This window comes from Stegodyphus dumicola, chromosome 1 (assembly GCF_044657685.1).
Source record: "Stegodyphus dumicola isolate Sdum_Otavi_A_Nest chromosome 1, ASM4465768v1".
NCBI classification, from domain to species: Eukaryota; Metazoa; Arthropoda; class Arachnida; order Araneae; family Eresidae; genus Stegodyphus; species Stegodyphus dumicola.
In genome coordinates, this window is record NC_140768.1 from 101,366,957 (window position 1) to 101,380,376 (window position 13,420).

The window sequence follows — 13,420 nt, forward strand, 5'->3', positions numbered from 1 at the left end:
TTCAGGTGTCTCATAACAAATCATGTTTCATTCCCTACAACAATTCTTTTCAAAAATCATTTTTTTAAAATTATTTTCTGATGAACTGCTCGTGCTTCATATTGTTACTGAAACTAATCGTTTTGTAGACGAGTATATGAGCCGAAACCTAGCAAACGAAAAATCCAGAACAAAATCGTGACATTCAACCAGTTCAAAAGAAATATATAGTTTTTAGGCATACTGATTTCACAAGGTATAACACTGAAACCTGATATTACACTTTACTGGTCTAAAAAATGAATTGATCGAAATTCCATTTTAAGGATCTTTTTTTATTATAAAAACATCATTTTATTATACTTACATCTTTTTAATTATACTTTTACTCAAAACGTTAACATTTTGTGCATTCATTTTTTTTTTCTTTTTTTCTTTATTTTGTGAAAGTAAACGGTTTTTAGAAAGTAAAACTTGCACCTATTTTCCCCCTAATACATCGTATAACGACGCGCGCCTGTGTGAAAAACTGTGGCACTGGAAAATGATTCTTGTACATTTTCTGCGGCAGTTAAGGAGTTAATACTTTTAAAATATCGGATGCAAATGTAACGATTAAGCTTCCTTCAATACAGCTGCAGAGCCATTAGGTTTGTGGAAGCAAGAAACATGAAAACCGTGCTATGCCCTCGGGGGAAGGGGGATTCGAACTACGGACCTTCCAACTGCCAGTCAGCTGTGCTTTTCAGTCACACCACGAAGGCAAGTGGTAAGGAAGGAGAAAACCCTTATACAGTATTAACCACAAGTTGAAATTGGCCACATTAATTTCAGACCATATTTCGCAATCACATTTTAAATATGATTTAAAGCTGTACCTCGTCTACAAAGGCTCAGGTGCTGGGCACTTCAGCAGGCTCCTAGGCTGGGACAGCCATATCCTGTGCATAATTCATTTTAGATAGGCATATCTTTCCTGGCATAACATGTTGGAGAGGATAATAGAGGAAGAATATTTTTCCTCAAGAGAGTTCAGTGATTGTTGAATCATGGCATAAGTAAAGATAAGCAATTGGCGATAGTTAAATCATGAGCCTTGCGTATATACAAATCGTAAAGTCAGAACGTCCGTCAGGAGAGATAGACGTAACAGTTACTGCTTCGACGTCCGGCGCTCAAATGAGTGAGAAATGGGTAGCAGGGCAGGTCCATGGTTGAGTGGGAGGAGCTACTGGTCATGTGATCCAATGGGAGTCCTGTAAAGAGAGTGCATTTCCTTGCTCGACAGGCATTGGTAGGGGAAAAAATTTTAAAGTTTAAACTTCGTTTAAATCCTGGGTATATTTATTTGATAAAATAAGAAAAAGAAAAGAAAAAAAAAAAAAAAAAAAGGGGAGAGTTGTCTAGATATAATACAATAACAATAAGTAAAGGGATTCTGGACTGAAATAAGTTGGCCTAATTTTAATGAGTTCTGAACTAGGTACAAAAATAGGATAAATTGAACATATCAAGTGATGGTGTGATGAATTATTGGTTCATATTCTGTAAGATAGATGGCGACACATGAGCGTGTGCTTTTAAGAGTTGCATATGTATGGTGAAGGAATGCAAACATAAAATAGCTATTGAAATGCAAAAAATCAGTAATTAAAACAGTAGATAAGATTTAAATTAAGTGCCGGAGAACTGCTCCGGGTCTTTTTTTGTTAGCTTCGCTGTTATAGTCATAGTTTAGTCTTGGGATGGAACTGTTGTTAATCTTTTCTATGTTGCTGAAGAATTTCCGTGCTATTTTTGCTATGTGTATGCTAATACTTTCAATATTTAATTCATTCTGGATAGCCTCATTCCTGAAGAACCAGGGACTGTTGGATATAATCCTCAGCATGACATTTTAACTTTGCTGAATTTTAAGCATGTGAGTTTTGCACACATAACCCCAAACTGGGCAGGCATAGGTGATAATGGGTCGCAGCATGGATCTATATACATGAAGTATTTTACTATATACATGAAGTATTTTGTATAGATAAAACGAAGTTTCGGGCAATTAGGGAGTTGAGTAAAGCTTTAGTACCCCGAAACTTATTCAAAACAAATGTTATGTGTGGGGCCCAAGTGAGTTTTTGGTCTAAAATGACACCGAGGTATTTGGCTTGCTTGGCCCAGGGAATACTGATGTCGTACATTTTGAGGGTGATACTTAAGTCGAAGATCCTTTTCTTCGTGAAAGCTTCCGACTTTTCAACACTGATCTTGATTTTCCACTTAATCATCCAGGACTCTAGTGCATGGATGTGTTCTTGTAGTGCCTGTACGACTGCGGCCATAGACGCAGCTTGGTAGAGGATCGCAGTGTCGTCTGCATAGAGTGCTAGTGTTGTGAGAGGGTTGTGAGGGATGTCGTTTGTATAAATAGAAAATAATGTAGGCGAAAGCAAACTTCCTTGCGGTAAACCCGCAAGGGTTACTTTCCGTGTAGAGTGAGTGTTGTTATAACGAACGACAAAGTATCTATCGTATAGATAGGAATTAATGATGTTTATGATGTAATCTGGGAAACCCAGAGTGATTAGCTTGTATGTGAGGCCCTGTAACCATACACAATCAAAGGCTTTCGAAATATCGAGAAAGAGTGCTCCAGTGATGTGTCTTTTTTGGAATCCTTCAGCAATCATTTCTGTGACTCTGTACAATTGATGAGTTGTAGAGTGTTTGCTCCGGAATTCGTATTGCTGTGGGATGAGAATTTGATTTTCTTCGAGGAATTCTTGGATCCTATTTAAAATGACTGCTTCAGCGATTTTGCTTAAGGTCGACAGTAAAATGATCGGCCTGTAGGAGGAAGCCAGCGTAGGGTCTTTTCCGGGTTTCAGGATCGGCGCGATGATTGCAGTTTTCCAATTGGTTGGAAAGTGATGTAGACGGAGCATAGCGTTCAATAATTTGGAGAATTTACATAGCATTTTTGCTCCCATTTCCTTGATCATCTTGTTACTGATTTTGTCAATACCAGGGCTTTTTCGGTTCTTTCTCTTCTCGATATATCTAATAACCTCTGATGGCATAATTAAGGGTGTGTTGTTTGTGTGTGTTTTTGTTTGGAATTGTGTGATGAGTGTCGAAACCAAGTGTTCTGTATGGGGGGTTAGAAATGTTGTGAGTGCGAAATTGAGATGCATAGTGATCTGCAATAGACTCAGCTTTCTCAAAATCGGTGTATGCGATCCCTAGGGGGCCATTAATGGGCGAAATATTAGTGTTGCGTCTTTTAAATTTAGATACAGCACTCCACAGTGAGTTATCATCTGTGGATAGTGCTTCTAAGTGTCTGGCCCAGTCATGTTGTGCATGTTTTTTTAGTAGAGTCCTGACTTGTTGGTTTAATTGATTAAGTAGAATTTTATCCGTAGGACATCTGAAACGCTGCCATTGCTTCCGTGTGCGATTTCTGTTTCGGATCAGCTCCCGGATTGCACTGTTCTTGTATCTTCTATCAGCTCTCATTGCTTTGCTGTTTTTGAGTAAGGCATCTTTAAGCTCATCAGTGAATTCTTCAGTATAAGCGTCTAACGCATCCCTGGAGTGTATCATGGTGGTAGGGTACTGAGTGTTGTTTAGAGCTTTGGCATAACCTGCCCAGTTTGTGAAAAGGGCTCTTTTGTGTGGTGTACTGTAGGAGTCGATAGATATTTCCATCATCACCGGATTATGATCTGAAGACAATTCTGTCAGACTTTTGACATAACTCGGGGGGTTGATGTTTTTTAAAATAAAAAAATCCATAATTGATGGTCTACCTATCCCACAGTGTGTTGGTTTATCTGGTACTGCTAGGTGAATATTGGCCGCTAGGGCAATGTCGTGTATGACTCGTCCGTGTTGATTGATATCCCAGCAGTTCCACTCGCGGTGGTGTGCGTTGAAATCTCCACCTATGATGACTCGATTGTTAGTATTTAAAAGTGTTTGCAAATCTGTCCGAACAGAATTTGTAGGTGAGTGTATAGGAAAATAGGTGGAGATAATAGTGATTGGTCGTGATGTGTTTGGCGTGAGTGTAATAGCTAGGGCTTCAATCGCTAAAAGCTGTGGAAGTGGAGTGACATGATGTTTTAGTTAGGCGCCCCATCCCTCGTCTACAAAATGAGTGAATCACCAAATACATTTGGCTACCTGACATCAGCTTATATAAATATGGAATTGCTGGTAATACACTGCTGGCCATTAAAATTACACCACCATGAGGGAAAGCAAAAAGATATTTATTGCATGTAAATAGTTTGGCATGAAGACAGAGTGATTAAATTTGTAAGCATTTTGGAGGTTTACAGGGTTGCGAAATTAGCAGAAACTGCTGCCACCCCTGGCAGCTGAAATTGCCCTTACCCAATTAGGCATGGAGTCAAGCTGGGCTTGGATGATAGATATGGGCAACTCATTCCATGCTGCTTCAATTCTATGCCATACTTCATCAACCGTATTAGCTGGAGAGGGGTGGCGGGCCAGTCTCTTAGTAACCCATGACCAGATGTTTTCAATGGGTGACATATCTAGAGACCGTGCAGGCCAGAGCAGCAGTAGAGTACCCTGTGTATCAAGGAAGGTCAGAATACGATGTGCAACATGTGGTCTTGCATTATCTTGTTGGAACATGGCGTTTGAGGGCCTCGAAGATACAGCACAACCACTGGATGTAAGATGTCAGAAATATACTCATCTGCGTTCAAATTACTGTTGATCCGAACTAGAGATGTGTGTGTTGTGTGCCCAAATGGCTGCCCAAACCATTCGATATCAGCATAGGTGCCGGCACCTATGCCGATATCGAAAGCAAGCAGGCGATGTGAGGTTTCCTCGGACACTCCAGACACATACGGCCATCAGAATACAGCACACAGCACCGGGACTCGTTTGAAAAGGTGACATCGTGCCACTTCTGTATCCAGCTTTGTCATTTGGTGCACCAGAGTCGCCATCTCTCTCTATGCAGCACTGTCAAAGGAAGCCAAAGTAATGGTCACCCTGTTGATAGCCCACACTGCTGCAAACGTTGACGCACCTTACAAGCTGATACTGGGCGTGCTGCAAACATGCTCATTTCCTGACTAATGGTCCGTGATGTGGTCGTACAGTTTTGCAGAGCTGACCTCACAATACATCTGTCTTTTCTGGCATTAGTCATATGAGGATGTTGAGATTCTGCATGCCATTCAGTATGACCCTCAGCAATTCAATGATTCTATATTTGCATGACAGTGGTTGGATGTCGACCAGGGCGACTGGCAACAATCACGGAACAATAATCTACACTTCCGATAGGCAACGATCCTGCCTCTATGGAATTTCGAAACTTGCTGGTAAGCATTTCCTCTTTTTATTCGAGGCATAACACGATATTTTGAGCAAACTGCAACCAAACAAAGCACTTTCCGAATGAGAAATCCACTACACAACTTTTCTTTTATGCATTGCTTCAGATGTCGTTTTTCCTTGCTTGAAATAGTAGTGAATAGTAAATGAGCTGAAATAGTAATCATTTGCATATCCCAGTTTCTTCTTCATGTCATGTGATTTTGACATTTGTTAGATCATACCTTCCTGGCATTGCAATTTTAATGGGCAGCAGTGTATTTATTAGAAATGTAAAATCCGCATCAATTCACGCATCAATTTACTTCTGTATTTAACCTGAAGTAATACATTAATTTACTGGTAATGTGAATGACCCTTTGTCAATTTAATAACAGAAAACACTCAACAGCCATCTTCAGCTTTTAGTTATTTTCTGAAACTCTTTTTATCGACACTTACATAATCGTTTGGAAACAAATTAAATTTCATAACATATTAAATGCAGTTATGATATTTATGAAAAGAATTAAAATTTCTTCTTTACCTAGTTTTAATACCATTTTCTCTAACTCTATTTAAAAATCAATAACAGCCAGCCATTTCGAAACTTAACAATGGTGGACTAATTACAGTAACCTATTTTCTTCTAATTAAATTTTGAACTGTAAAATTAATTAAAGAAAGAAAAAATCAAGACTTTATATTATATTCAGACAGAGCAGTGACGAAAATGGGTCATGTAAAGCAGTGTTTCTCAACCGCCGGTCCGCAAGAAATATTTGCCAGCCCGCAAAATATCCAGCTATCTGTCCAAAAATTGTGCCAATGGGTCGAATTATTACACTTACCAGTCCATGAGAACGTACCAAAATAATTTACCGGTCCTTGGAGTAAATCCATTTGAAATCAGCTGTAAAGCACTTGACTCAAGCAAAAATTGAAAGAACACACAAAATTAAGAGTAATAAATTAAAAAAATTATAAAAATATTTCGGAGGTGAAAATACGAAATTTTTCTCGGGTGTTAAAATCTGTCGAAAATGCTCAGGATTTGATCTGGAACATATTTTACAAATGCAGTGACAGTATTGAATTAATAAAGAATCATGAGATTATAATAAAGACTCACCACATATTTGCTTTGTAGGATGCCTTCTTTTTGAGTCAGCTGGCGTCGAATGCCATTCAGACAGTTTCTCGTAAAATTCCTCACTACACTTCGAAAGATCACAGTTGTCAGAATGCTGTTCCATATCGCAGTTCACAATACAAAGGCGGCCATTTTGTTCACACACAGGTCTCCGTCTGGACTGTCGCCAGCTTTCGCGATTAGGTGAATTAAGACAACAAACATTGTAATACAAATTATCTTCATTGACGTGATCAGGCTGGGATGCTTCACTCTTTAAGGAGCAACTAAAAATGGAATGTTGGCACGAGAAACAAATGCAAGGAGGATGATGATGTGGAGCCGCTTCATTGCATTTTACTTGAAGGAAAGAGGATTCGTTTGTTCTATATTGTAGCACACTCGAAGGAATAGCTTTGCAGGCAGCGCAAGTAGATGACTGACCTTTATGAATACGATTCATAACATCATGGATCCTGCTCAGTCTGTCATAAGGATCATATTGACTTTGAGATATGTTCACTACGGTAGACAAAGTCTGATAAATACTCTGATTTTTATCTTCCGTATCACTCACGATTATACCACTATCTTCTCTGCAAGTTTTACTTTCAGAGGTTTTCAGAACTGGTGATGTCTTCGGCATATCTTTGTCCAATAAGCATTTAGATTTGCGCATGCTGTTTCTCCTAGAAGAACGCCTGGGTATGCCTGATCTTCTGATGTTATCATGAATATAATTTCTTGGAGTTACTTTCTGACTGGTTTGATTTTTGACCATTTTATTCTTTTTAACATCATTGGATGACATACCTTCGTATATCTGGATGGCCTTTTGGACGCTATTGGCTTTGATTAAGCTCTGTGATGTAGACACTTCTTTAGAAAGCGGCTGAGGTACTTTACTAAAGTTTCGCCGCGAAGTTGTCAAACAGGAAAAATTATTTTGAACAGCTGGTGAAAGTCCTCGTTTTGGAATCGGTGGAGCATCTTTTTGGCTGTCCACTAATCTAACCGAGTTTTCCTTTAACATATGATATGCAGAATTTTTAGAAACTGCATTAATGTTTTCCTCCTCTGAGGCAGATGAGTTTGTGTGAACTCCAGATTCTGAAGATGAGTTTTCAGAGGTATCTCTCTTACTTACAGTGTTCTTTTGTTTTTGTATTGACTTAGAAGGTATAAAGCTTTTAGTAGCAACAGGAGATCGTTTACCAGAAGTTCTATTATTCTGAACTGAAACTTCATTAGTAACTGAAGTTACACCTAATTTGTTTTCACTCGCTTTCCGACCAGCCAATTCTGAGGAACTGTTACATGTAAAAAGCGTCAAACTATGACGATCTTCTACTTCACCCTCAGAATGGCGCCGGTTTTGCGAATTATCTAACTGACTCTTTAAAAATACTTCTGTTTTACTAGAAAACTTGGAGTTGATTTTAAGAAGTTCGTCCAAGATGACAGTTCCAGAACTCTTAGATAAACTAAGACTGAAGGAAGAGGGTGCACTATCAGGCCACTTAATGTCTTTGCGAAGATCTTTCTTTTTCGAGGTTTCTTGGGAAGCATTTTCAAACTGCTGCCGTATTTTCAGCAATTTTGGATTATCACGAATGCTTCCCACTTTTTTCCTCTGGAAATAATCGAAGTTCTTTTTCAAGTCAGGAGAGTATGTAGAACACGCTGGCATTTTAAAGGAAATATGTGATTACTAATAAGAATGCATGGGAAGCAGAAATATTTCAGTCACCTACTTTTAAAGTTTGCATCCCATATTTCCGTAAAAACATTTTCCATATAAGTTATCAACAGCATTTTTGTCCACGTTATAATTTATGGAGAAAACAGTGCACAAAATGCATATTACGGAAGCAACCCCTGATACCTTCCTGAAAAATAAACAAATCATGTTAATATTAATTCTAATAAAAGTAGGATAACTTTAATACATATTTATCAAGATAAACTTATCTACATTATTAGTAAAAACTGCATTTCATTCAAAAATTTATTTCAAAATAAATGTATTAAAAAACGAAAAATCACCAAGTCAAATAGCAATATTCAAATGTCAAATAGCAAATAGCGAACCGGCAGAAAAATTTTTGGTGCACAAAAATTGAAGTTAACTTTCAGTTCCACTGTGCAAAAGACACAGAAACTGACACATTACTAAGAGTTTCAAATATAAATCAAACTGTCGCCATGTTAGGCCTAGCAATACTTAAACTTTTAAATTGGTGATAATTCTACAACTATTGCATGTAAACTAATTAAAGGCATAAAAACCTTAAGCGGAACATAAAAACAACATAATTCAATCACTTTTAAATCAAAAAATGCACAATTGACCAACATATAAGGTAAATATTTAGTTTTACTTTACGAATACAAAAAACTACTTTTATTCAAGTTCAGGTATTCTTTTCTAAACATTTTGTTGTTTAATTTATTAAACACATTAATATATATATATATATATATTTCGAGTTTGGTATCGAAGAGGGGGAATGGTTGTCTAGCAAGCGTTAAAAGGGTGCACAGGCCCCCCTACCCCCCAAAAAAAATCGAAAACCGCTGTGCTAGAAAAAGATTCAATCATCAGCATGCTTACTAGCAACCTCTGCCAACAGAAATTCATGTGATTCTCTCATGTATGGTCGCTATCAGCTCAAGTAAAATAGATTTTAATACAACAGGGATCACAACGGGGTCGGTATTGACTCCTTGCGAGTTGATGAAATTTTAAAGGGAGTCCATGATGATCAAGCGTTCGTTGGGGTTCGATATCCGAAAATGCAGCAGCAATTGATCGGTATAATCAAGATGCTATTGATTACCACTTCCTCCAAAAAAATTAAAAGATAAATAAAATAAAAAAATTTATTAACAAATGAAAGCTTTCAGATTTTATGTTACACCCGACAGAGCATTTTTTTAACGTTTTGTATGTTACCTTTATTTAATAAGTATTATGTTCTTCCTACTTAAACCACATAAAATTCAATTCAATATCACAAAATATTTAAAAAGAGCATATCTTTAGAATTTCCGATATAGAGTCTCGCGCGCTGGAGATAAAAATGTTTTTTCTGTACAGTGCTACAGTGCTGCCATTGCTCACTTTGAAATCGTTGAATTTCTTAATCAAACACTCATAAATGCTTTACAAAATAGGAAATAGATAATAAAACAAATTCCAAAGTCCAAATTGAGGCTTCCAGATGCCCATCTTCGAACGGAGGACTACATTATCCAAAATTTGATGTCTCTAGGTACCGCTGTTTTTTCACAATGCGAGAAATATACATACATTCATGCAGATTCTTCATTGCTTAATTTCTTTAAATATAATGCAGGGCTGTAATATTTGGCTTCAACAATTTGAAAAGTGAAACGCCGTTTTATGGTGGACGACGCAAAATGCCGAAATGAAATTCAAAGCCCTTCTGGGAAAATTGTCCCTTTGGATTGAAGATTGTATATTGATGTAAAGATGTATTATGCAGTAAAGAAGAAATCGTATGAAATAAGCGTAACAAAAATATATACTAAAATCATTTAATATATTTTAAATCAATATTAATTTTTTCAATATATAAATATTTTATGCAATAAATTCACTATAAAAAATAAAATGCAAAAACACAAATAAAATCAAAAACGCACACGAAGAACGCAGAACTTTAATGGAAGACAAGAAACAAGTTGAACATTTCTGAACGAAGTAATTTAATAAGTTAAGTAATTTTATACAAAATATTGAAAAAACTGAATCACTACATAGGGCGCAACCATCCCATTTATTGAAATCGAATTTCTGTGTAATTAAAATTTGTGATTTTCTTTCTGAAAAGTTTATATTTGTAAATTTTAACAATACTAATATTAAAATAAAAACTGAAAGGCTTCAGATTTTAAATTACGTCCAAAGGGGCGTTTTTTTTAAAAACATTTTGTCTGTTACCTTTATTTATTAAATATCACGTTCTTCGCACTTAAAATTCAGTTCAAAAGCAATATCGCAAAACAGTTTTAAATTGAGCATATCCTTTAGAATTTCCGATACAGAATCTCGCGCGCTGGGGGTAAAAATGTTTTTTCTGTACAGCGTTGCCATTGTTGGCTTTGAAATCCTTGAGTTTGTTAATCAAAAATTCATTAAAGTTTTACAAAATATGAAATCGATAATAAAACAAATTCCAAATTTCAAATTGAGGCTTCCAGACGACCATATTCGCAAGAGGATTACGTCATTCAAAATTGGATGGCTCTAGGTACCGTTGTTTTATCACAATGCGAAAAAAAAAAAACATACATTTATGCAGATTCTTTATTATTTAATTTCTTCAAATATAATGCAGGGCGATAATATTTGCTAAACGTTATCTTTAAGATATTTATGGGCAATTATTTGCATTATGTTGTATTTTATACATTATAGAGAAAAATGTAAGGGAGGTGGATGAAGAAAACCATTCTATCAAAATCGGTCGATGCAAGAAAAAGGCCGGGCCTCCCTGTTATAAGCGTATTTTTAACGTGCTGCTATGAAATATGCTGGCAGTAAGATGTATAACCTTTAATAAAAGAGAGAGTGAGAAAAGAAAAAAAAAAAAAAAAATCCCAATAGTTTTAATCGCGAGTTATAACGCCACCTTTAGGAAGTCCTAAATAGGCAACTTTGAGCTAAGTAAATACACTATAATGATAGCCATAGATGGAAAGTAATCATTCAAGTGTCTGCTTTTTAGAAGCATGACTCATTCTCATCTCAACAATAGTAAGATAATTTTGGAACAATTTTAAATTCTATCAAAGGTATTAATCAATAATACGATCGTTTCTTATTCCTCCCTTTTTTTATTTATTTTGGCGAGATTACTCCAAGGGGGAGGGGGAACTCTTTTGAGACTATGTTACTCAACTTCAGTGTTTACTCAGATAACAGAACTTCAGAAAACATACTTGAGGCATGCCTTACTCAACGACTTAATATTAAATCCTGTTATAGCGTTATTGAAAGTACCTACATTTTCTAAAACACACTGGCACCCCGTTACAAACAACCCGGCTTATAACGAATCCCCGAATGTAAATAACGAACTTTTGGTTCCGTCTTACACTTACATAAAGCAGTAAAATTATGAAAATCGAATACAACGAACTATAAGCATATCTTCGATTCAAACGTTTTTGTATTTTTCACATTTTACACAGAATTTCTGCAAGTTTTAACGAAAAAATTACTACCTCTTAAAATCATCCACGTTTAGTATATTAACATACTTGAGGTATACTTGAGTATATTAGGCCATTTTATTTGAAAGGAAAACACCTTTACATCACGTTCCTTTGATGTTCAACCCCACTTTTCTCTGTGTTTCAAAACACACAGGAAAAAATGAGAAACAGGCGTTACCCCTAATCTAGGAGAACGAGTACATAATAAGCAAGTCTTAACCAAAGAATCTATACGGTTCCCTTCAACTTCTTTGTCTTAACACCGCAGGGCGTTTTTTGTATGTGTTGTATATGACCATTACACCAAAGAACGTACGTAGGTTCTTTGATTCTTTGTCTGAGTTTTGAGAAACATAAAACATTCTTTACAAAAGTTATTGAATCTTTCTTTTGCAACCATAAACTTACATAAAAGTTAAAGGTAAATTCACGAGTATTTTTCGTAAATCTTTTTCATATAAATATAAAAGCATTGTTTTGTATTTCTTTGCAACATAATCTTAATTTTCTTATCGAATCGGATATACAGAACTACTCGATATAGCGAACCAAACTTGCGCTTCCTTGAAGTTCGTTATAGTAGGGTCCCATTGTAATAATCAACATTTAACTAATGTACAATGGACAACTATTATTACATCCTGTTTGTCAAACACCAAACATTTTCCACTCTTTTTCTAGTTTCATTTATTTGATAACGATAAAGTACGAGAGAGTTACCTGCCTACAAGAACAGATGCACTCGTGGAGGATTTTCCAAAGGAAACTATTTCATTTCAACGTTACATACGGGGGAAAAAAAACACAGAATGCCCTAGCAGGCAGCCCGTTCACATGAATTTGAACCTAGGTTAAATTACTAATATTCAGTATTTTTTCCACTTGACCACTGCTGATCATTATCATTTTCTATTGAATAATTATTTAAAGAAAAGTTTTTCCTCTAAAACTGGTGATTAGCACATCTTATTTATTAAATTTATTTTAGAATTTATATCACAAATCTTGATACTTTTATCAAACGAACTATAATAATTTCAAAGAACGAAGGATTCAATCAACAAACCAATTTTTAAGCCAGTGCTTAAATTGCGCCGGAAACCGGCTCCGGCACTTCTCAGTTTTTAAGATCAATTACAATTTTAGCCCGAGCGCACCGGAGCCCTAAATAAGATTACAATAAGAGTGAAATACTGAGATAAACTGCTCAAGCACGTCCTATACATCGTCTTCTTACAGTATCCACTAATGGGGGGAAAGCGTAACCAGCAACTTTACATTCATCCTTAGGAGTCAGATTCAGAACTCATTTTACCCCTGACAGACATCTGCTTGATGGTTATAATTATATCAGCAGAGAGCCGCGGTAAAAAAAAAAAAAAAAAAAAAAAGTTTTCTCTCACCAAGATTCCTCTCATTTGTTGTTTCCACTCACTCATACCCTCATTCTGTTTCGCCCTGGAATTTTCATCAGCTATACTTTTAAGTATATTTAATTTTTGTGATGATAAAAGAACTCCCCTCCCGTACGATCAGAGCTTAAATTGGGTCGGAGCCCATTGGATATCAGCTCCGGTACTTCTTAGCTTTTGTAATAAATCATAAATCTAGCCAGAACGCATCGGAGCCCTGAATAAGAAGGCTGCGGCTTTTATTTTAACAATAAAATTATATTAAAAATCGTTTATTAAATTTCAATTTATCTCTTTA

General features: G+C 36.2%; 1 protein-coding gene across 3 annotated transcripts in view; it reads right to left on the bottom strand.

Moving 5' to 3' along the window:
* Positions 1-13,420, bottom strand: part of LOC118201124 (uncharacterized) — a 177,236-nt gene that overhangs the window by 60,110 nt on the left and 103,706 nt on the right. For all 3 annotated transcript variants that reach the window (XM_085818332.1, XM_085818335.1, XM_085818337.1), the window contains one exon: positions 6,467-8,355. In XM_085818332.1, the coding sequence (XP_085674458.1) occupies positions 6,467-8,156 (1,690 nt within the window). In that variant the 5' untranslated portion in view covers positions 8,157-8,355. The remainder of the gene's footprint in view (positions 1-6,466; positions 8,356-13,420) is intronic.